The sequence below is a fragment of the Rhinatrema bivittatum genome, chromosome 2 (genome assembly GCF_901001135.1).
Source record: "Rhinatrema bivittatum chromosome 2, aRhiBiv1.1, whole genome shotgun sequence".
NCBI classification, from domain to species: domain Eukaryota; kingdom Metazoa; phylum Chordata; class Amphibia; order Gymnophiona; family Rhinatrematidae; genus Rhinatrema; species Rhinatrema bivittatum.
Window position 1 is genome coordinate 465,307,731 of NC_042616.1, and position 16,678 is coordinate 465,324,408.

Genomic DNA, 16,678 nt, shown 5'->3' on the forward strand with positions numbered 1-16,678 from the left:
AGAAAAAGTACAGGGTGAAACAGTAGGCATTTTGTTACCCAAAGAAACACAAAATAAACTTACAACATAGGCAGGGTAATTATATAACTGTGAGTGGTGGTGTAAGGGCTGCATATACCTTTTAAGTGAATTTGCAGGTTATTAGCCTGGAATGCACAAAGATTACCTTTCACAGAGTTACACCTCTTCTTCAGAAGGCATAATTTGTGCGTGTACTTTTTAAAATAAAAAAATATAGGCTTAAGTTCCACTCCACCCGTGGAACGCCCCTCCCCAGTTTGCGTAAAAGTATGTGCACGTCTACATGCACAGAGCCCTAGACTATTTTTTTTTTAACTGCCATGTATGTGCATATAATGAAGTTTTAGGTGTGTAAATGGCTTTGAAAGTTTGACTCTAAAATAAGCAAGAAGAAAATCAAATTCCAAAGCGGATTTAGTCCTCTGGTTAGGTGTTACCTAAATAGAGTTTCTTTGTCAAAGACCGTGTCCGCAGGCATATTCACAGGGATAAGGAGGTCTGGATGTGAATCGAAATGAACAAAGCTGATGTTACTGATGGGCAGATGCTTTGAGCCGATGGCGCGATAGATAAAAGGCAGAACCTGGAACCAGAAGAAGAGAATACGGTGAGAAGTGCAAATCTATCTATTAAACATCACAAATCAAGAAATCAAGTGGCTAGAACAGAGTATTGAACGCTATGTTCAATACCCAAGTCTCATGCACAGAATATTTTGTTTACAAATTACAATTCATATTAAAAGGGAGCAAACACCCACACATGAATTTCAAGACAAAGGGCATCGCAGTGTATAGTGCTTCATTGAAGAAAAGTCCAATTTGAGGAGCAAATTAATTCAAAGATGCACAAAAAGCGTCATATCATAGCGAAGGAAGTGTTTAAGATTGCCAGTCTGTACAAATAAGGTTGAATCTCCAACCCCTGACATGAGCCGTGTTTCACTGCAGGACTGTCTCAAGAAATTTCTCATGAACCTAAGAAAAGGCTCCCTATAGGAAACAGTCTGAAGCTCTGAAACCTGCTTTCCTGAACACATTGTTACCAGAAAAACAGACTTCAAAGTTACATCTTTCATAGATGTTCTCGTGAGGGCTCAAAGAGAGCGCTACTCTCCAAGATCTTAGAATCAAATTCAGATTCTACAAGGAACCAACTCCCTCCTGGGTTGCATAACATGTTTCACCCCTTTCAGGAAGTGCAAAACATCTGGATGCACCACATGCGACGAACCTATAGCAGCAATAGCCTTTACCTTACCTTGAAAGAATTAAGAGATAGCCCTTTCTCCAGACCTTCCTGCAAGAAGCCACTGATGTCTTTCAAGGGGAATGCACCCTTGACTTAACACAAAGCAAATAAATCTTACATACCCTCACATACAGGCCGATAAGGTACAGTGCGCTGGAGTGCACTGTTAACCCGCATTTGGACACGCTTTTTCGACGCGCTAGTTTTACCCCTTATTCAATAAAGGGTAATAGCGTGTCGAAAACACACGTCTAATCCCCCGAAACTAATAGTGCCTGCAACATGCAAATGCATGTTGATGGCCCTATTAGTTATTCCCGCGTGATTCACTAAGTAAAATGTGCAGCCAAGCTGCACATTTCTGCCGGCACCGGGAAAGTACACAGAAAAGCAGTAAAAACTGCTTTTCTGTGCACCCTCCGACTTAATATCATGGTGATATTAAGTCGGAGGTCCCAAAAGTTAAAAATAATTTAAAAAAAAAAAGTTTTAAATCGGCCCACGGTTCGCAGGTTGAAAACAGGATGCTCAATTTTGCCAGTGTCCGGTTTCCGAACCTGTGGCTGTCAGCGGGTTTGAGAACCGATGCCGGCAAAATTGAGCGTCGGCTGTCAAACTCGCTGACAGCCGCTGCTCCCGTCAAGAAAGAGGCGCTAGGGACGCCTTCTTTTATCTGAATCGCGCGCACAGGAGAGTGGCCTGTGCGCATGTCGGGAGAGTGGGCGCTCACCCGCTGTCCCGTGATTTTTACTGTATCGGCCTGATAGTCTAGTGAGGTGGATTTTTTTTGTGGGCATGAAAATCAACTTATCAGAATATAACCTTTTTTCATTGGATGCATTCTCTAAAAGCCAGCCTCTAAATGGAGCTCGATCCTCACACTCTACTGGACCCTGTGCCAGAAGACCCCTAGCCTTCAGGAGACTGTGACTGTCCCCTCTTTGATTCTCATAAGATCCACAAACCAGGAGAATCTGGTCATATCCAATGCCACCAGCATTATCGGGTTCCAAACTTTGGCTATTTTCCGCAGGTCTCGTCCCATGAGAGACCATGGAGGAAAAACATATAGCAGACCATGGAGTGGACATGGCTGTGTTAAACATCCAGACCCTCCAAGCCTTCCTCCCTTTTGTGGCTGAATAACCTAACCATCATGGCATTTCTTTGTTTAAACCGGAGGCGGAGTAAATGAGAATTACACATGGTATAATCAAAAGAAAAGAATGTGTAATAGAAAGTTCAACTTTTGTTCATTCACAAAGTCTTTTTCATTCACAATACCGTAAGAAACAACTGCTGCCAGAAATGCTGCACGATTCAGTCTCTTACTCGGGTGTTTGAAATTTCTACAGTTGGCAATAAACTAGAGTGGCAAGAATGATCTCCTCACTCGCAGTACCACAGCTCAGAATGCTGTCATAGCCTGGTTAGCTTCTAACAAGGCTGATAAACATCAAGTTCATTTTTTTCATCACTGTATTTACCACTATTACAGCTTACCTGTTACTTGCATAAATGCATCCTTTCGTTGGTTCCCCCTGACCAACACCTTCATGTCGAGGGACTTTATGTTATATAACTTGTAAGAGTGTGAACCCTGGGCCAAGGTGAGAAGTGTCTCTGCCCACAGGGAGGAGTCCTGTGAGCCTCACTGTCGGTAAGCGCGGTCTCGGTAGTATCAGACACAGCTGTGGAATAGAATCTTTATTAAGAAAGAAGAAAGACACAGCCCGCGGAGTGGGCTGTGTCTTTCTTCTTTCTTAATAAAGTAATAAAGTATAAGTATAGTTCTGAGCAGAGGGGTATACCCAAGAGTGATACCTCCAATGTGAAGATCCGGTAGTGGCCCGCAGAGCGGGGTACGCCGAAGAGGTGTCTCAGTAGTGGTAATGAGATGGTAGTCTGAGGTGCAGGAACCCCAAAGAGGGTCCTGTAGCGATGGTGCGATAATGACCTGCAGCGCAGGGTATACCGGAGTGGTTCCTGCTGGGGATGATGCGGTAGTGGCCCGAGGCATGGGGTACACCAAAGAGGATCCTACAAAGAGGCTTGGTATAGTTGAAGTCCATAGTAGTAAGGTACTCACAGGAGATAGTTCCAGGAGAGGTCCCGGGGAGCGGGACAGATAGTAGTCCAAGGCAAGAAGGCCCTCCGAGGAGCGGATAGCCAGAGACAAGGAAGGGCCCCCGAGGAGCGGGTACCCAGAGCGTCTCACGCCAAGTGTAGAGTCTGGAACCGGAAGTCCAAGGATGGAGCAGAATTCAGCAACGAGGGAACTCCTTGCTAACTCGTCAAACCATAGGGCCAGCCAGCTTAAGTACAAGAGACAGATGACGTCATCTGGAGGGGACGCCCCCGAGGTTCCCGCCATGATATGTACAAAGGTGGGCCGTGCGCAACTAGGTAATTCCTGAAACAAGATGGCGGTTGGCAGCGCCCACGCCATCCCAGGAACGCCAGGCAGGTCGGCGGTGGTTGGCAGAGACCACCATTCTTCCAAGAGATGACAAGGCAGCAAAGAAAGAGGCGAGCATTAGTGGCATAACACTTTAAAACTTGTATATACCTCTTCTTGTGATTTCCCTTTGTTGCCATTTAGTCCATAATAGGTCTTCCTCACTTGGCCACAATTAGGGCAAAGGCCCTCTTCGAAAGTTACCACTCTCCTAAATTCAAGGTGTGATGGCTCAAGAAATCTGTTTTAACATTCTCCATCACTACTATACTGTATGAGCTGCCGGCAGTACCCGTTAAGAACTGCTCTACCCAGAAAATGAGAAGACTCATGTTATGATTATGGTTAGATGTGAACCCTTGGGTTGCAATGAGTGTAGTCTCCGCCCACAGGGAGGAGCCCTGTGAGCTTCACCAGCAACAGGTGTGGTCTCAGCAGCGTATGACAAGGCTATAGTTAGAGACTTTATTATGAGGAGAGAGAGAGTAGAACCCGCGAAGCGGGATTATTAGCAAACACAGTACTTGAGCAAGAAGGTATATCAATGAGATACCACAGCAGATGATCCGGTAGTGGCCTGCAGTGCAGGGTATGCCGATATGTTCCCTCCGTTGGTATGGATAATCTCAGGGGTGTGGCTCCAGTAGTGGCCCGCAGAGCAGGGTACACAGAGGAGTTGGCACAGTCATAAGATGACTGAGATGTAGAACCCGGAACTGGATCTGGAAGCTGTAGAATGGATATCCAGTAGCTCAGTAATAGATCTCACCGAAGCAGGAGCAGTAGTGGCCCAGGATGCGGGGTAACCCGCAGGAAGGCTTCAGTGAGTGCTTGACTCGAAGTCTGAGAAGTACTCACAGATGGAGGTCCAAGAGTAGTTCAATGGTAGAACAGGAGAGTTCCCAGGGTAGCAAGGTCCTCCAAGGAGCGGATAGCCGAGAACGAGGAAGGGCCCCCAAAGAGCGGGTACCCTGAGTGTCCAATTACCCAGAAGGATGTCCGGAACAGGAACTCCAGTGTAGAGTGGATTTAGCAAACTCGGTGTAGAGGGCTGGTCGGCTTAAGTACGGCATCATGATGACATCATCCGGAGGGGACGCCCCCGAGGTTCCCGCCATGACATGTTCAAAGCAAGCTCTCGTGCACGCGCCTAGGTGATTCCAGGTTCAAGATGGCGATTGACATCGTCCACGCCCGTTCTGGGGACGCTAGGGAGGTCGGCGTTGACTGGCGGAGGTTGCCACTCTTCCCAGAATCAAAGGAAAAAAAAGAAAAAAAAAAAAAGAAAGAGGTGAGCATGAGGTCGCAGCCGTCTGCGACCAATGGGCATAACAACTCACTTCCTCAGCCACCATGCTGGTGATTCACATATGCCACCACTATTGTGTTGTCTGAGAGGATTTGAACAGTTTGTCCTTGCATGACATGAACAAACTCCTATAAGGCCTTTTTTATGGCTCTTGTTTCCAGGTGATTGATTGTCCAACTGGCCTCCAGAGGACTCAATCTCCCTTAAGTTACCTAGTCCTGACAGTAAGCTCCCCAATCGAAGACACTGGCATCAGTTGTTACTGTAACCCAAGATGGGGTCTCCAGATACACCATGGCTTCCAGGTTCTTCATATTTAGCCAGCAGGTGAGGCTGACCCTGGTCTTTGCTGAAAGTGGGAGCCTCATGGAACAGACCTGGATCTAAGGCAAACAAGTCAGGAGAGATTTCTGTAAGGGCCACATGTGCACCTTCCCTGATCACCAAGTCCAGGACTGCTGTCACTGAGGCCAAGACTTGCAGCCTGTCCTATACTTTTGGGGACTCTGGTCCAACATAAGGTTACACACTTGAATCTTGAGAATTCTTTCTACTGAAATGCACACTCTATCATTCTTCATTTAGAAATGGGCACTCAGATAATCCAAAGACAGAGCAGGCTCCAGTTTTTCTTTGCAAAATTCACCACTCAATTCAGCACTTGAAAGAGCAGTATCACTCTGGTGAGGGAAGACCAACTCTCTTTCCACGTTTTCACCCAGATCAGCCAATCATCTTGATAAGGATGTACTAGAATGCCCTCCTGGTGCAAGGCCACCACCACTATGACCATTACTTTCAAGAAAGTTCTGGGAGCTGTAGCCAACCTGAACATTAATGCCCTGAACTGGAAGTGTCCTCCGGGAACCACAAAGCACAGGAATCTCTTGATCACCCTCCCTCGTGGGAATGTAAAGATAGGCGTTTGTCAAATTCAGGGATTTTTGAAACTCTCTCTGCATCTCAGCCATCATGACAGACTTCAGAGTTTCCAACCATATTCAAGGCACCCTCAGCCCCCTGTTGACATACTTCAAATCCAAAATTGGTTGGAAAATACAGTCTTTCTTGGAAATCACAAAATAAATTGAATAATTTCCTTATACGAGCTCAGAGTCCAAAACAGAGATCACCACTCCCATCCAACAATGGTCTGAACTACCTCTCTCTTTAGATGAGTGTGACAGTGGGAGAGCAAAAAGGCATCTGAAATAGGACAAGAAAATTCCAAGTTATATCCCGACTGATGACATCTACATCTGAAGTGATTCGGATCTACCTCTGGTAAAACAATGAAGGATGACCACCTATCTGAACCTCCAGAGACAAAGTCCTCAAACTTTGGGAGCTGCAGGTTCCACTGGCCCCTCTAGTTGTTCCATCTTTCCCACCCCTCTTGCACCCTCAAAAAAAAGACCATCCTACAAAATGTCTGGTTTTGCTGTGATACAAAAGTTCTCTTGGGTCAATAGAGTTTTGATTTCCTGAAGCGGATCCTAGTAGAAGCACAGCTCTATTCTCCAGAAGTTTGAGCGACTTGGCCTCTCCAAAAGCCCTGACCAACTGTTCCAAGTATTCCCCAAAAGAGTTTGCCTTAAATTGGAGTTTGGTGAGATATGTCTATGAGACTGAATTCACCGCCCTGTTCCTCAATCAGGGCAAACGGCAAGCAGCCATTACTATGGCCATTCTCCTTGCAAACACATGAACCAGGATATAAATAGCATCCACCTGGAATGCCATGGCCACTTCAAATCAAGCCGCCTCCTCTAGGTCTGTACCAGTCTCCTGAAACTGCTGAGTCCAACACCATGCTCTAACCACATAATCCACTACAAACTAAAATTGTCTGAGTTGCTGGCCTGCAAAGCGAGGCCAGCAACCTCACATGATTAGTAGAATAGATTCAATCCATTATCCATAGGGATCATGGTTTTCCTAGTGAGCACGTATACCAGCACATCCACCCATGGAGCCTTCAGCCTCTTTCATCCACTTGAGGTGGGCAGATTTTACTCATAGCCTTTCGAACTCCCAATTTTGCTTCTGGGGATTGCTATTCTGCTTTGATCAATTGCTTTATGCAGGGGAAAGATTCTGACTGGTTTCTTCATGCCTATCATAATTGGATCTCCTGTAACTGTTCTCCCCTCAGCCTGCTCTTCTGCTACACCTAACTCTCCCAGACAATTAACGATAAGAGAAGGCAACTCCTCTCTTCTAAGCAGACAGAGCACTGTAGATTTCTCCTATTTTTAGAGGAAATCTTTCCCTCTTGTCCCTCCTTGAGCAACACCAGGCAACTGTACAAGTGAGAGGACTTTTCCTCTTCCATCTTCCACTCTTTTTCCCAGTTAGAGTGTTTTCTTCCTAGTACTGTGTTCTCATGTCCCTTGCAAGGACTAAACAAAGAAGGGGTGGATAAACTTGGGGGGGGGGGGGGGCGCAAAAGAGAGGCAAGGGCACTACAGTCAGGGACAGAAAATCCAGAAAGTCCCATTGAAGTTCCCTAAGCAGATCCAAACACTGGCCTCTAAAAAAAAAAAATAAAAATGGAGGTCCCATTGCCACAGCCTCTGTGAAGCCTCATGACTTCAAGCTGGCTGCTGTCCCTCCAGTGGGAACAAGTGACTGATTGGGGCACACCATGGACTGCAGCTCCAATGCAACCGGGCCTAATCTTTCAGCCCCCCAAAACAAATGCAGCAATGGCCACTGGTGCCTAAAGCAATGCGATGCAGGCTGCATGCACAACAAAGGCCACAAACACTTCCTATGCACAGCCAACACAGACATGGTTCTGCCCCATGACTCCTTTCCTTTGAAAGAGGTCCACTTCTGGTGCACTGAAACCTTGGAGGTATTTAAATGTCTCTATAACAACTCCCTTATCCCACCCTTCTTCTAGGGTAGACACGTTTAGATCTTTAAGTCTGTCCCTATATGCTTTAGTTTAGAACAAAGACTATTGATCAATTTATAATAATGATCCGATGCTGACCACCTTTTCAAGATATTGGGATTATGTTCCCCTGATGCAGTTTATGTTATGGAACACCAGTTGGTTTGGGACTCATTTATAGTTTTATGATTGTTGTTGAATACATGGGTTTTTTTAGGTGGAAAAATTTTTGCAAGAGTTATTGCTGCAAATTGTTCATGAAGTGATTCACATCTAAACAGTTGTTTTTTTAAATATGCTTGTGAACAACATTTATATGAATGAAAAAAGGGAGTTAATATCTCTGGGACTGATGACAGAGAAGACTGACATTGGCTATCTCTGAAGCCAAACGTGACTACCTGCTTGCTGAAACCCTGTTAAAAGTATCTAGTGTCACTAACATTGGTGGCTTCATAGAGTTGTTACCTTGTCTCTACTGTTTATTTTTGTGTGATTATTTGAGTAAGGGAGGCACTTTTTTTCATGGATGGCCTATCCATTCCTTCGCATGTTGCTCACAAGCATATTTCTGAAATTCTAACATATATGGAAATACACATAAGAACATGCCATACTGGGTCAGATCAAGGGTCCATCAAGCCCAGCATCCTGTTTCCAACAGTGGCCAATCCAGGCCATAAGAACCTGGCAAGTACCCACAACTAAGTCTATTCCATGCTACTGTTGCTAATAATAGCAGTGGCTATTTTCTAAGACAACTCAATTAATAGCTGGCAATGGACTTCTCCTCCAAGAACTTATCCAATCGTTTTTTAAACACAGCTATACTAACTGCACTAACCACATCCTCTGGTAACAAATTCCAGAGTTTAATTGTGCGTTGAGTAAAAAAGAACTTTCTCTGATTAGTTTTAAATGTGCCACATGCTAACTTCATGGAGTGCCCCCTAGTCTTTCTATTATCCGAAAGAGTAAATAACAGATTCACATCTACCCGTTCTAGACCTCTCATGATTTTAAACACCTCTATCATATCCCCCCTCAGCCGTCTCTTCTCCAAGCTGAAAAGTCCTAACCTTTTTAGTCTTTCCTCATAGGGGAGCTGTTCCATTCCCCTTATTTTGGTTGCCCTTCTCTGTACCTTCTCCATCGCAATTATATCTTTTTTGAGATGCGGCGACCAGAATTGTACACAGTATTCAAGGTGCGGTCTCACCATGGAGCTATACAGAGGCATTATGACATTTTCCGTTTTATTCACCATTCCCTTTCTAATAATTCCCAACATTCTGTTTGCTTTTTTGACTGTTGCAGCACACTGAACCGATGATTTCAATGTGTTATCCACTATGACACCTAGATCTCTTTCATTCATCTGAAAACCTATGGATCAGAATGATGCAAGGAAAAATATTCTCAGAATTTTATAGACATCCAGAAAAAATATATACTAAATGGATAGACCAAAAACAAACATCCAAACATTTGCAGTAAATGTAAAAGTGGAGAAGACACGTTGGTTCATGTTATGAAGAGTGCTCACACATATAAAAATATTGAACTGTCTCAATGTATAAATGATGAATACAATCTCAAACTCTGCAATCTTTGCTATAACAGAATAACAATAGTTTAGAAGACTGAACCAATCACAAAAGAAGCTGGGTTTTTTTTTCAACCTTTCAGGACTGCAAAATGATTAATATTGACCTAATACAGAAAATATTCCTCCCATGTTCTAAACATTTGGAGAACTCCAATGACAGAATTCAAGCATACAAGGGATTGACACAAAAGGACCTTAACTGACACAAAAAGGAAGGAAGTGCAATAGGCAAACAAACATGGGCAGACTGAATGGACCAAGTGATTTTTATTCAGCCCCATGACACATTGTGATCAGGTGTTCCCACATATTTTTGGGCCATGCTCGATAAAGAATATGCATTTCTTTAAGCCAGGGGTGGGAAAACTATGGCTTATCACCACTGTTTTTGTGATCTGCCTATTTCCTGAGCTCCATTATCTCCAGCACGACAGACTATGCCCAATGTCATCATCGACGGCCCATTGCATGTGCCAGTGCGTCATTTCGAACTACTGATGATGAATTCAGGCTAGAAGAGAGAGAGGCAGGAGAGAACAAGCAGTCAATGCTATGCAGCAGAAGAAAGGGGAGCCAGCCACCACTGCTATGTGGCAGAAGAGACCAAACTGCTACCCTGTGGGAAAAAAAAAAAAGACTGCACTGGAGGAGGGAGCTTTGGAGATAGGATGGGGTACCCTGGGTTCTGGCCAGGGAGAGTACTGCAGTCAGGGAGGGAAAGGGTATCCTGAGATTAAGCTGGGGGTCTGTGAGAGGAGGAAGATCCTAGGGTCTGGTTGGGGTTAGAGTGCTACAATTCTGCAGGGCAACAGGCTGACTGGAGTTCTGAGAGGGCCTTTCCTTCATCCTCCGCCTGCTCCCTGACAAACTCAAAAGGGATCCCCCCCACCCAATGTAGGCGAGAACCACAAAAGTGGCCCCATGTAAAACATTTGCCTGCCACTGCTTTAAGTCCTTGCCCCACAGCTTGTGTTCTCTATAAACCTTCTAGAATAGTGTTTCTCAACCATTTTGATGCCAGGGATCAGTGGGCTGACCTCCTGAACGGACGCTGACTGGCTGGCTGGTAGAACTGGGGCAGACTCCTGAAGAATGGGATAGGAGTTCTCGCCTGTGGCTGAAAAGCATGGAGAATCACTTCATGGCTTAAGTGCAGGAAAGAAAGGGAGCATATGCCCCCCTCCTTCATAAGTTTCCCCTTCTCAGCCCAGTCACTTCCTATTATAAGAATTATGAGCAAGGGGGAAAGGAAAAAAACCAAAACAGGTTGCCTCATTCCAGAATAGCGTAGCCATAGGAATAAAAATACTTACATCCGTGACAGTAGAGGTAGAGCCTACCCTTTAAAGGGGCCTGGTACTTGCAATAACCTTCGTGGCTGCATAGGGAGGGTAGTTTGGGGCTCAGCTAAGCCTGTTCCCCATTAATCTGCCAGCCCAATAATCTGTTCATTGCCTGCCGTACTGAAGAACTGAACAGTGCTGGCAATGTCTCTGCACCCAGAAGCAGCAGCAGTGTGAAGCTCTGTGGGGCCCAGAGTGAAGCCGCTACCAGAACATTTTGGCCCAGTAGTTGAGCGCAGTAGACCCTGTCCCACTCATGGCTGCAGGCAACCAGATGGTAGCCAGTACCTGCGCAGCTGCAAAAGGAGACTGCAGTATGGGTCTGTTTCCTCCTGTAATGACTGCCAGTCCATAGACCGGTAATTGAGAAACACTGTCCTAGAGGTCCCTGGTTTAGTTTTCTGCAGGAGAAAATTGAAGGATTGACATCTTATTAGGTAAGCTCCCAAATTACATGAAGGACCTCAGCTTTCCACCCAGCTCTTACTCTGGGTTTTCCAGCTAGCCCCTAGGAGGGCAATGTAGCACAACTAAGGAGATGTCTTTTCCATGCTGGGGAACAACTTACAGAAATTGCTGACAAACTGTGAACTGGGTAGAATTCAGGAGTGTGATATCACATCACTTCAGCCCGACTGAGAGACTACCAGTCCTCAGAGTTTGGTCAGGAATGCATGCTAGCCCCAATCAGAAACATTGCTACCAGTAAAGTGTATGCTATGCTGCTTCCACCATATTGAATATGATGTAATTTTCATTCTCTGTGAAGTGCCTGTGGATTGGACTTCCTCATTATCTTTGATCCTGTAAATATATAAGCAGACCTTATAGAATGACCACTAAAGATGCAGTCTGATCTTTTTGGTTAAGAAGCATTTCTATCAGCAAGGTAAGTGACCATTAGCTAGTTCAAATCTCATTGCTCCTTGTGACCTTGGGTAAGTCACTTCACCATTCATTGCCTCAAGTACAAACTCACAGGGTCATTCATCAAAATGCGTTATGGCGTTAATGCATGCATTAATGCCATAATGCAGGCGATAATAACAGTAGCGCATGGCATGTCAGAAAATGTGTTTCTTTGCAGCCACACGTGTAGTTAGAGTGTAGTCAGTTATATCAAATTTATATTAAGGCATAAGGAATGTTACTTAGAATTCAGATAAGGACATAGATAGGATGCCTTCCGGCTTAGTCGCCATGTGTCTCATAGTGGTTAAAAGTACAGACTAACCACAAATGTGGTAAGCATTGAAGTGACCACAATTGTGGTCAGACTCAATAGCACCCACCTGGGTATTTAAACCCTGGTAGGGATAGTACAAGGGAGAGGAGCAAGAACAATCCTTACTCATCACAAGAGACATTAAAGGGCTAATTGCTTCATGATACTGGTAAGCATTTAATTATAGTTATTTCTGCATAAGAGAACCCTAGGTAGTATTAGTAAGACATGTACTAGAAAGAATTTACTTTACAGGAATAATGTCTTTAGTAGACATTTATCTGATTGCTATAGTTTCATTAACTATCATTATCATACTTGTACTCATAGCCATGTACTGTTTGATTAGGATGAGATTTGAGAATTATGTTGTTTCACTTGCTAATCATATGCCTTAAATGTTTATAACTGTTGTCTGAATAAAGAGACTTATTTTTCATACATCCTGACTGACTTGCTTCTCTAAACAAATCTATTGGGGAACCCTCATCTCTAAAAATAATGAACTCCTTCCCTAAGGGCTGGAGGGTCTAATGAAAGGTAGGATAGGAGCAGAGCTCTTCTTGGCTTTCACTGACATGGCACCCCAGATGGGACTCCTTTAGAAAGATAGGTAATATCTAGGGCAATATAAAATAGGAATTTTTTAAAAAATTCCAATAAAGTGATATTACCTATACTATTATAGAATGGCAGATCCCTATAGGGTAAGGGTTAACCAAGAGACTGTATTTCGCAAATGTGTAGAGGCAAACCACATTCAGGCAGGTCAGTCCTTTGTGCTACATTTTCAGATAGACAGTGATTCCTCCCTGTGCTATCACAAGGATATTTGTCAATTAAAACATCTGACTCAACAGGGGAGACTCCAGGGACTTGATTGTAGGAGTATCGAGGATTTTATACCCTTTACTCTCCCCGATTGCCAAATGTCATACACTCTTAGTAAGTGCCTATTCGCAGAAACCCTGACCGTCCTGGTCTCGGAAAAGTGAGGAGATTTGGCTTTCACCGACCAGCGCAAATGCGAATTTTTGGAAAGGGTGGGATCAGGGAGGAGTTTGGGCGGGATTTAGGAAATGACGGCAATATCACAGGGTGCAATAGCATAACGCATGCTATCACGTGTTTTTTAATGCTGGAAATAACTACACCTTTTTTTCCAGGGCTTGAGAGGGGAGAAGTGAAGAGGAGTAGAGTGGAGGAGAGAAAGAAAGAGATGAAATTTTGTACTATGTTACCTCGCCCTAGCTTGATAGTATCCTGTTATAGAGTCCATCAAGCTAGGGTGAGAGAACATAGTAGAAATGGCATGTTTGTGACAATTTCCTCACTCCAAATGATGTCAAATCTTCACTGAGGTGTACTGTGCTGTTGGTACGCCTCACCCTACATGAGAAACTGGCCCCTAAGTCCTAATCCACCACCAACACCTCACCTCGAGATATTAAATGGCTCTCCTATTGACATATAAATAGTTGCACATTGGGAGGGCCTCTCTCTCTCTGTGCAAGATGCGAAAATAGGAATTATTGCGGGGCACGATAAGTTTACTGCAGCACGCAATACTACCAACGCGAAGCGTTATGTTAGCACATGGTGCGGTAATTGTTAAATTTACCTAAACACGCCCCTTTTTCTTATCACAGGCAATATCAATGCGTTAACACATTTTGATGAATCTAGGGGTTAGACTGTAAACCCTCTGAGGATAGGGAAATACCTGAATATGGAATATAAATCAAATAAGCATGCTACAAGATTTCAATATTCTATCGTGCCAACTGGAAAAAGATGGGGGGGGGGGTGTGAACAAGGCTAAATGTAGCCAGGGAGTCCCAATAGTTAGTGGGATCAATAGTTAAAACTGGCCAGCTAAATAACAGCAAGTTAGAACTTATCTGGCTAAGTTACGAAGTATATTAGTCAGCATGACTATGCTGCCGAATATACACAACTGAGGATTTAGTTGGATAAGTCTAAGTCTGAACATTGGAAGTTAGCCATATAACTTGTATGGCTAACTCGTTCCACCCCGATTAGCCCACAAGGTATATGGCTAACATATGCTAAGCAGCAACCGCTGAATGTAAGCACATATTCAGCGGATGCTATTTAACTGCATAAGTCCCGCTTATCCAGCTAAACAGCACTGAACACGCTTTGAATATTGACCTCACTATTATCTAGATAAATTCAGGAGGGCAAGTCCTAGGAAGGTATATTCAGCAGCAGGCTTAACACCATAAGTACTACTGAATACGCCAGCTAAGGTTACACAGATAACTTCCCACTTGTCACATTAATCAAAAGAGATTTTTGAGCGAGTCACCCAGGACTGATCCACTATTACACCCTTTATTCAATCGAAACGCCTAAGAAACCAGTAGCCTAGACAGGTATTGGAATTCATCCTCCAACAAAGGGCGACACTTATCTGCCAACATTTGCTCTGCTTCTACGTTATTCTTATTTAAAACCCTATTTGAGAATGGGGTAGTCCAACGACTGAAAGCGGGTCATTCACATCTTTCTTGTGCGCCCCATGCTCTCTGCTCACCGAGGGATAGAAAACAATTCTGATTTTTCTAGGTATCCAACATATGCAAATTTATTTTGTTTGTTGGTTTTTATAATCCGCTTAACAGAAGGAAAAAAAAAAAACCACCAAACTGGGTAGCTTAGCCTGTTTTCACTAACAAAAAGCAAACAAATGTTAAATTTCTGCAAGCTCACTGCGAACAGAGCTGAAGTATACCCGGGCGCCCTTTTATAGGAACCGGGATATACATACGTATAGATAAGATAGTGTGAATGTGTGCGTGAAGTCCGTCTTGATAACGGGCCAAACTGGCCTCCTCACTCACGTCATGGTGATCCTCCACTACGAAGACGGGCAACCGCTTGTAGCTGCGCCGGGGGGCGCTCATCTCGCCCCCGACCTCTACCCCGGGGGGGAAGCAGCTCCGCACCCTCCCCAACCCAGCCGGCAGCGGTACAGCACTGCCGCCAGCAGGAGCCCCACGCCCACCCTTTCCCGAGCTTAGCAACCAGAGGAGCCGCGAGCCGAGGGAGTTCTTGCTTGCCGTTGAATAAATTAAAGAACAGCCCACTTCCAGAATAACAACGGCCTGTTTTGTTTTATTCTTCCTGCTGCTAATAAAAGCGAGACCGTCTCGATTTATTTTTGAAGCGTTCGCTTTCTTAGTGAATAGTGAACCCCCGCGGGCCGAGCCAGGAGGGTGGCAGCAGCGGAAGCACCTTGCTCTTTTTCCTCCGTTCCCTACTGACCTCTCGCCCAGAGCAGAAGCTCTGGCGGCCATGATTGCTTCGGGAAGAGACAGACGAATTTCATGGACCTTGAACATTTAAAATAAAAGACTAGAATTGATTTTATAATCACTTTAAGTTGTTTTACTGGTGCATGACTTATGTGGGGGAAATGTTGTCTTCCTACTTGTTTTACTAAAACCGTTTATTTTTTCTCGCCCAAATTAAAGATGGTGGCAAACGAGAGCTGCTGCTATTGGCTACAGTTGGTCCTCTTCTTAAACCGTTCCCCCTCTTACTCCGAACTCGGAACCTTCTTTCTTATGAGGAGCCACGAAACTTGTATTCTTGAACGAAGGCTCAATTTCACCTATCAGTGTGATCTGTGGTGCTCTATGTGACCAATGAAAAGTGTCAGCAGAGAGAAGGGGGGTGGGATTTCCGTAAGAACCGGCTCCGTTATGCGCAGGAAGTGCACGAGCTGGTGGTGGAATGTGTGGATCGTCTCTTACAGCCCCGTAACAGGTTTTGCACGCTAAGGTAAGAGTGGAACGTGGAGCTTGGAGGCTTGTCATACCCCCCTCTGCGCACGCACAGAGGTCAGTGGTCGTCAAAGCGCGTGCATAAGACAGTGTCACATTCTAAAAAGAATCTAGGTTTCTGCAAGAGTGGCGCGCACTGTACAGGGGGCAGGCAGCAGGTGTGCTATTGCTTTTACAGCTGATGGGGCTCCTCACCATTCCCCGCTTATCCTGAAAGACTTGCTGGAGATTTTTTATTTTAATGTATTTATTATTCCTCCTTCATAGATACACTTCAGAACCTACAACAGTTACCGAGTTTAGTGTAGGTTGTCTACCCAGAGAGATGTCGTCTGGCTTTTCTTTGTGCTATTTGGATAGAGTCACTCTTGTCCAGTTTGTTACTCGATGAGGAGGCATGCCGCATTGGTGAAATGGGTCAGAAGTTGAAGGCAAGAGCCAAGACTCTGCTTTACTGATCTGTTACACCATATTCATACCTTCAAAGGTTCTATCTGGATTTACAGAAAGCATTGGACAAGCCCTCCTGCGAAACTCTTTAGGACATTAAAAAGTCATGGGGTGGGAGGCAGTGTATTATTGTGGACTGGTAACTGGTATAAAGAAAGAAAACAGAGTTGAACTAACTGGATGGTTTTCCGAAGGAGAGAGATGAAGTCATTCAGGGATCTGTAGTGGCATCATTGCTTTTTTTTTTTTTAACATACTCGTTATTCCTGGAAAAGGAAACACAAACAGTGAGTGAGTA

General features: G+C 44.6%; 2 protein-coding genes across 5 annotated transcripts in view; one reads left to right on the plus strand and one right to left on the minus strand.

The window, feature by feature from the left end:
* Positions 1 to 15,527, minus strand: part of C2H5orf22 (chromosome 2 C5orf22 homolog) — an 84,153-nt gene extending 68,626 nt beyond the window's left edge. Inside the window, exons 1-2 of one of the 4 annotated variants that reach the window (XM_029590502.1) lie at positions 15,410 to 15,527; positions 459 to 604 (exon numbers count right to left, since the gene is read on the minus strand). In XM_029590502.1, the coding sequence (XP_029446362.1) occupies positions 459 to 499 (41 nt within the window). In that variant the 5' untranslated portion in view covers positions 500 to 604; positions 15,410 to 15,527. Of the gene's footprint in view, positions 1 to 458; positions 605 to 14,912; positions 15,389 to 15,409 lie in introns of those variants that run through there. The other 3 variants (XM_029590499.1, XM_029590500.1, XM_029590501.1) reach the window with 3 other exon arrangements.
* A 186-nt stretch (positions 15,528 to 15,713) lies between these two features.
* DROSHA (drosha ribonuclease III) overlaps positions 15,714 to 16,678 on the plus strand; it is a 401,585-nt gene continuing 400,620 nt past the window's right edge. Inside the window, 1 exon segment of the mRNA XM_029587136.1 lies at positions 15,714 to 15,928. The gene's annotated coding sequence lies outside the window, so the exon portion shown is untranslated.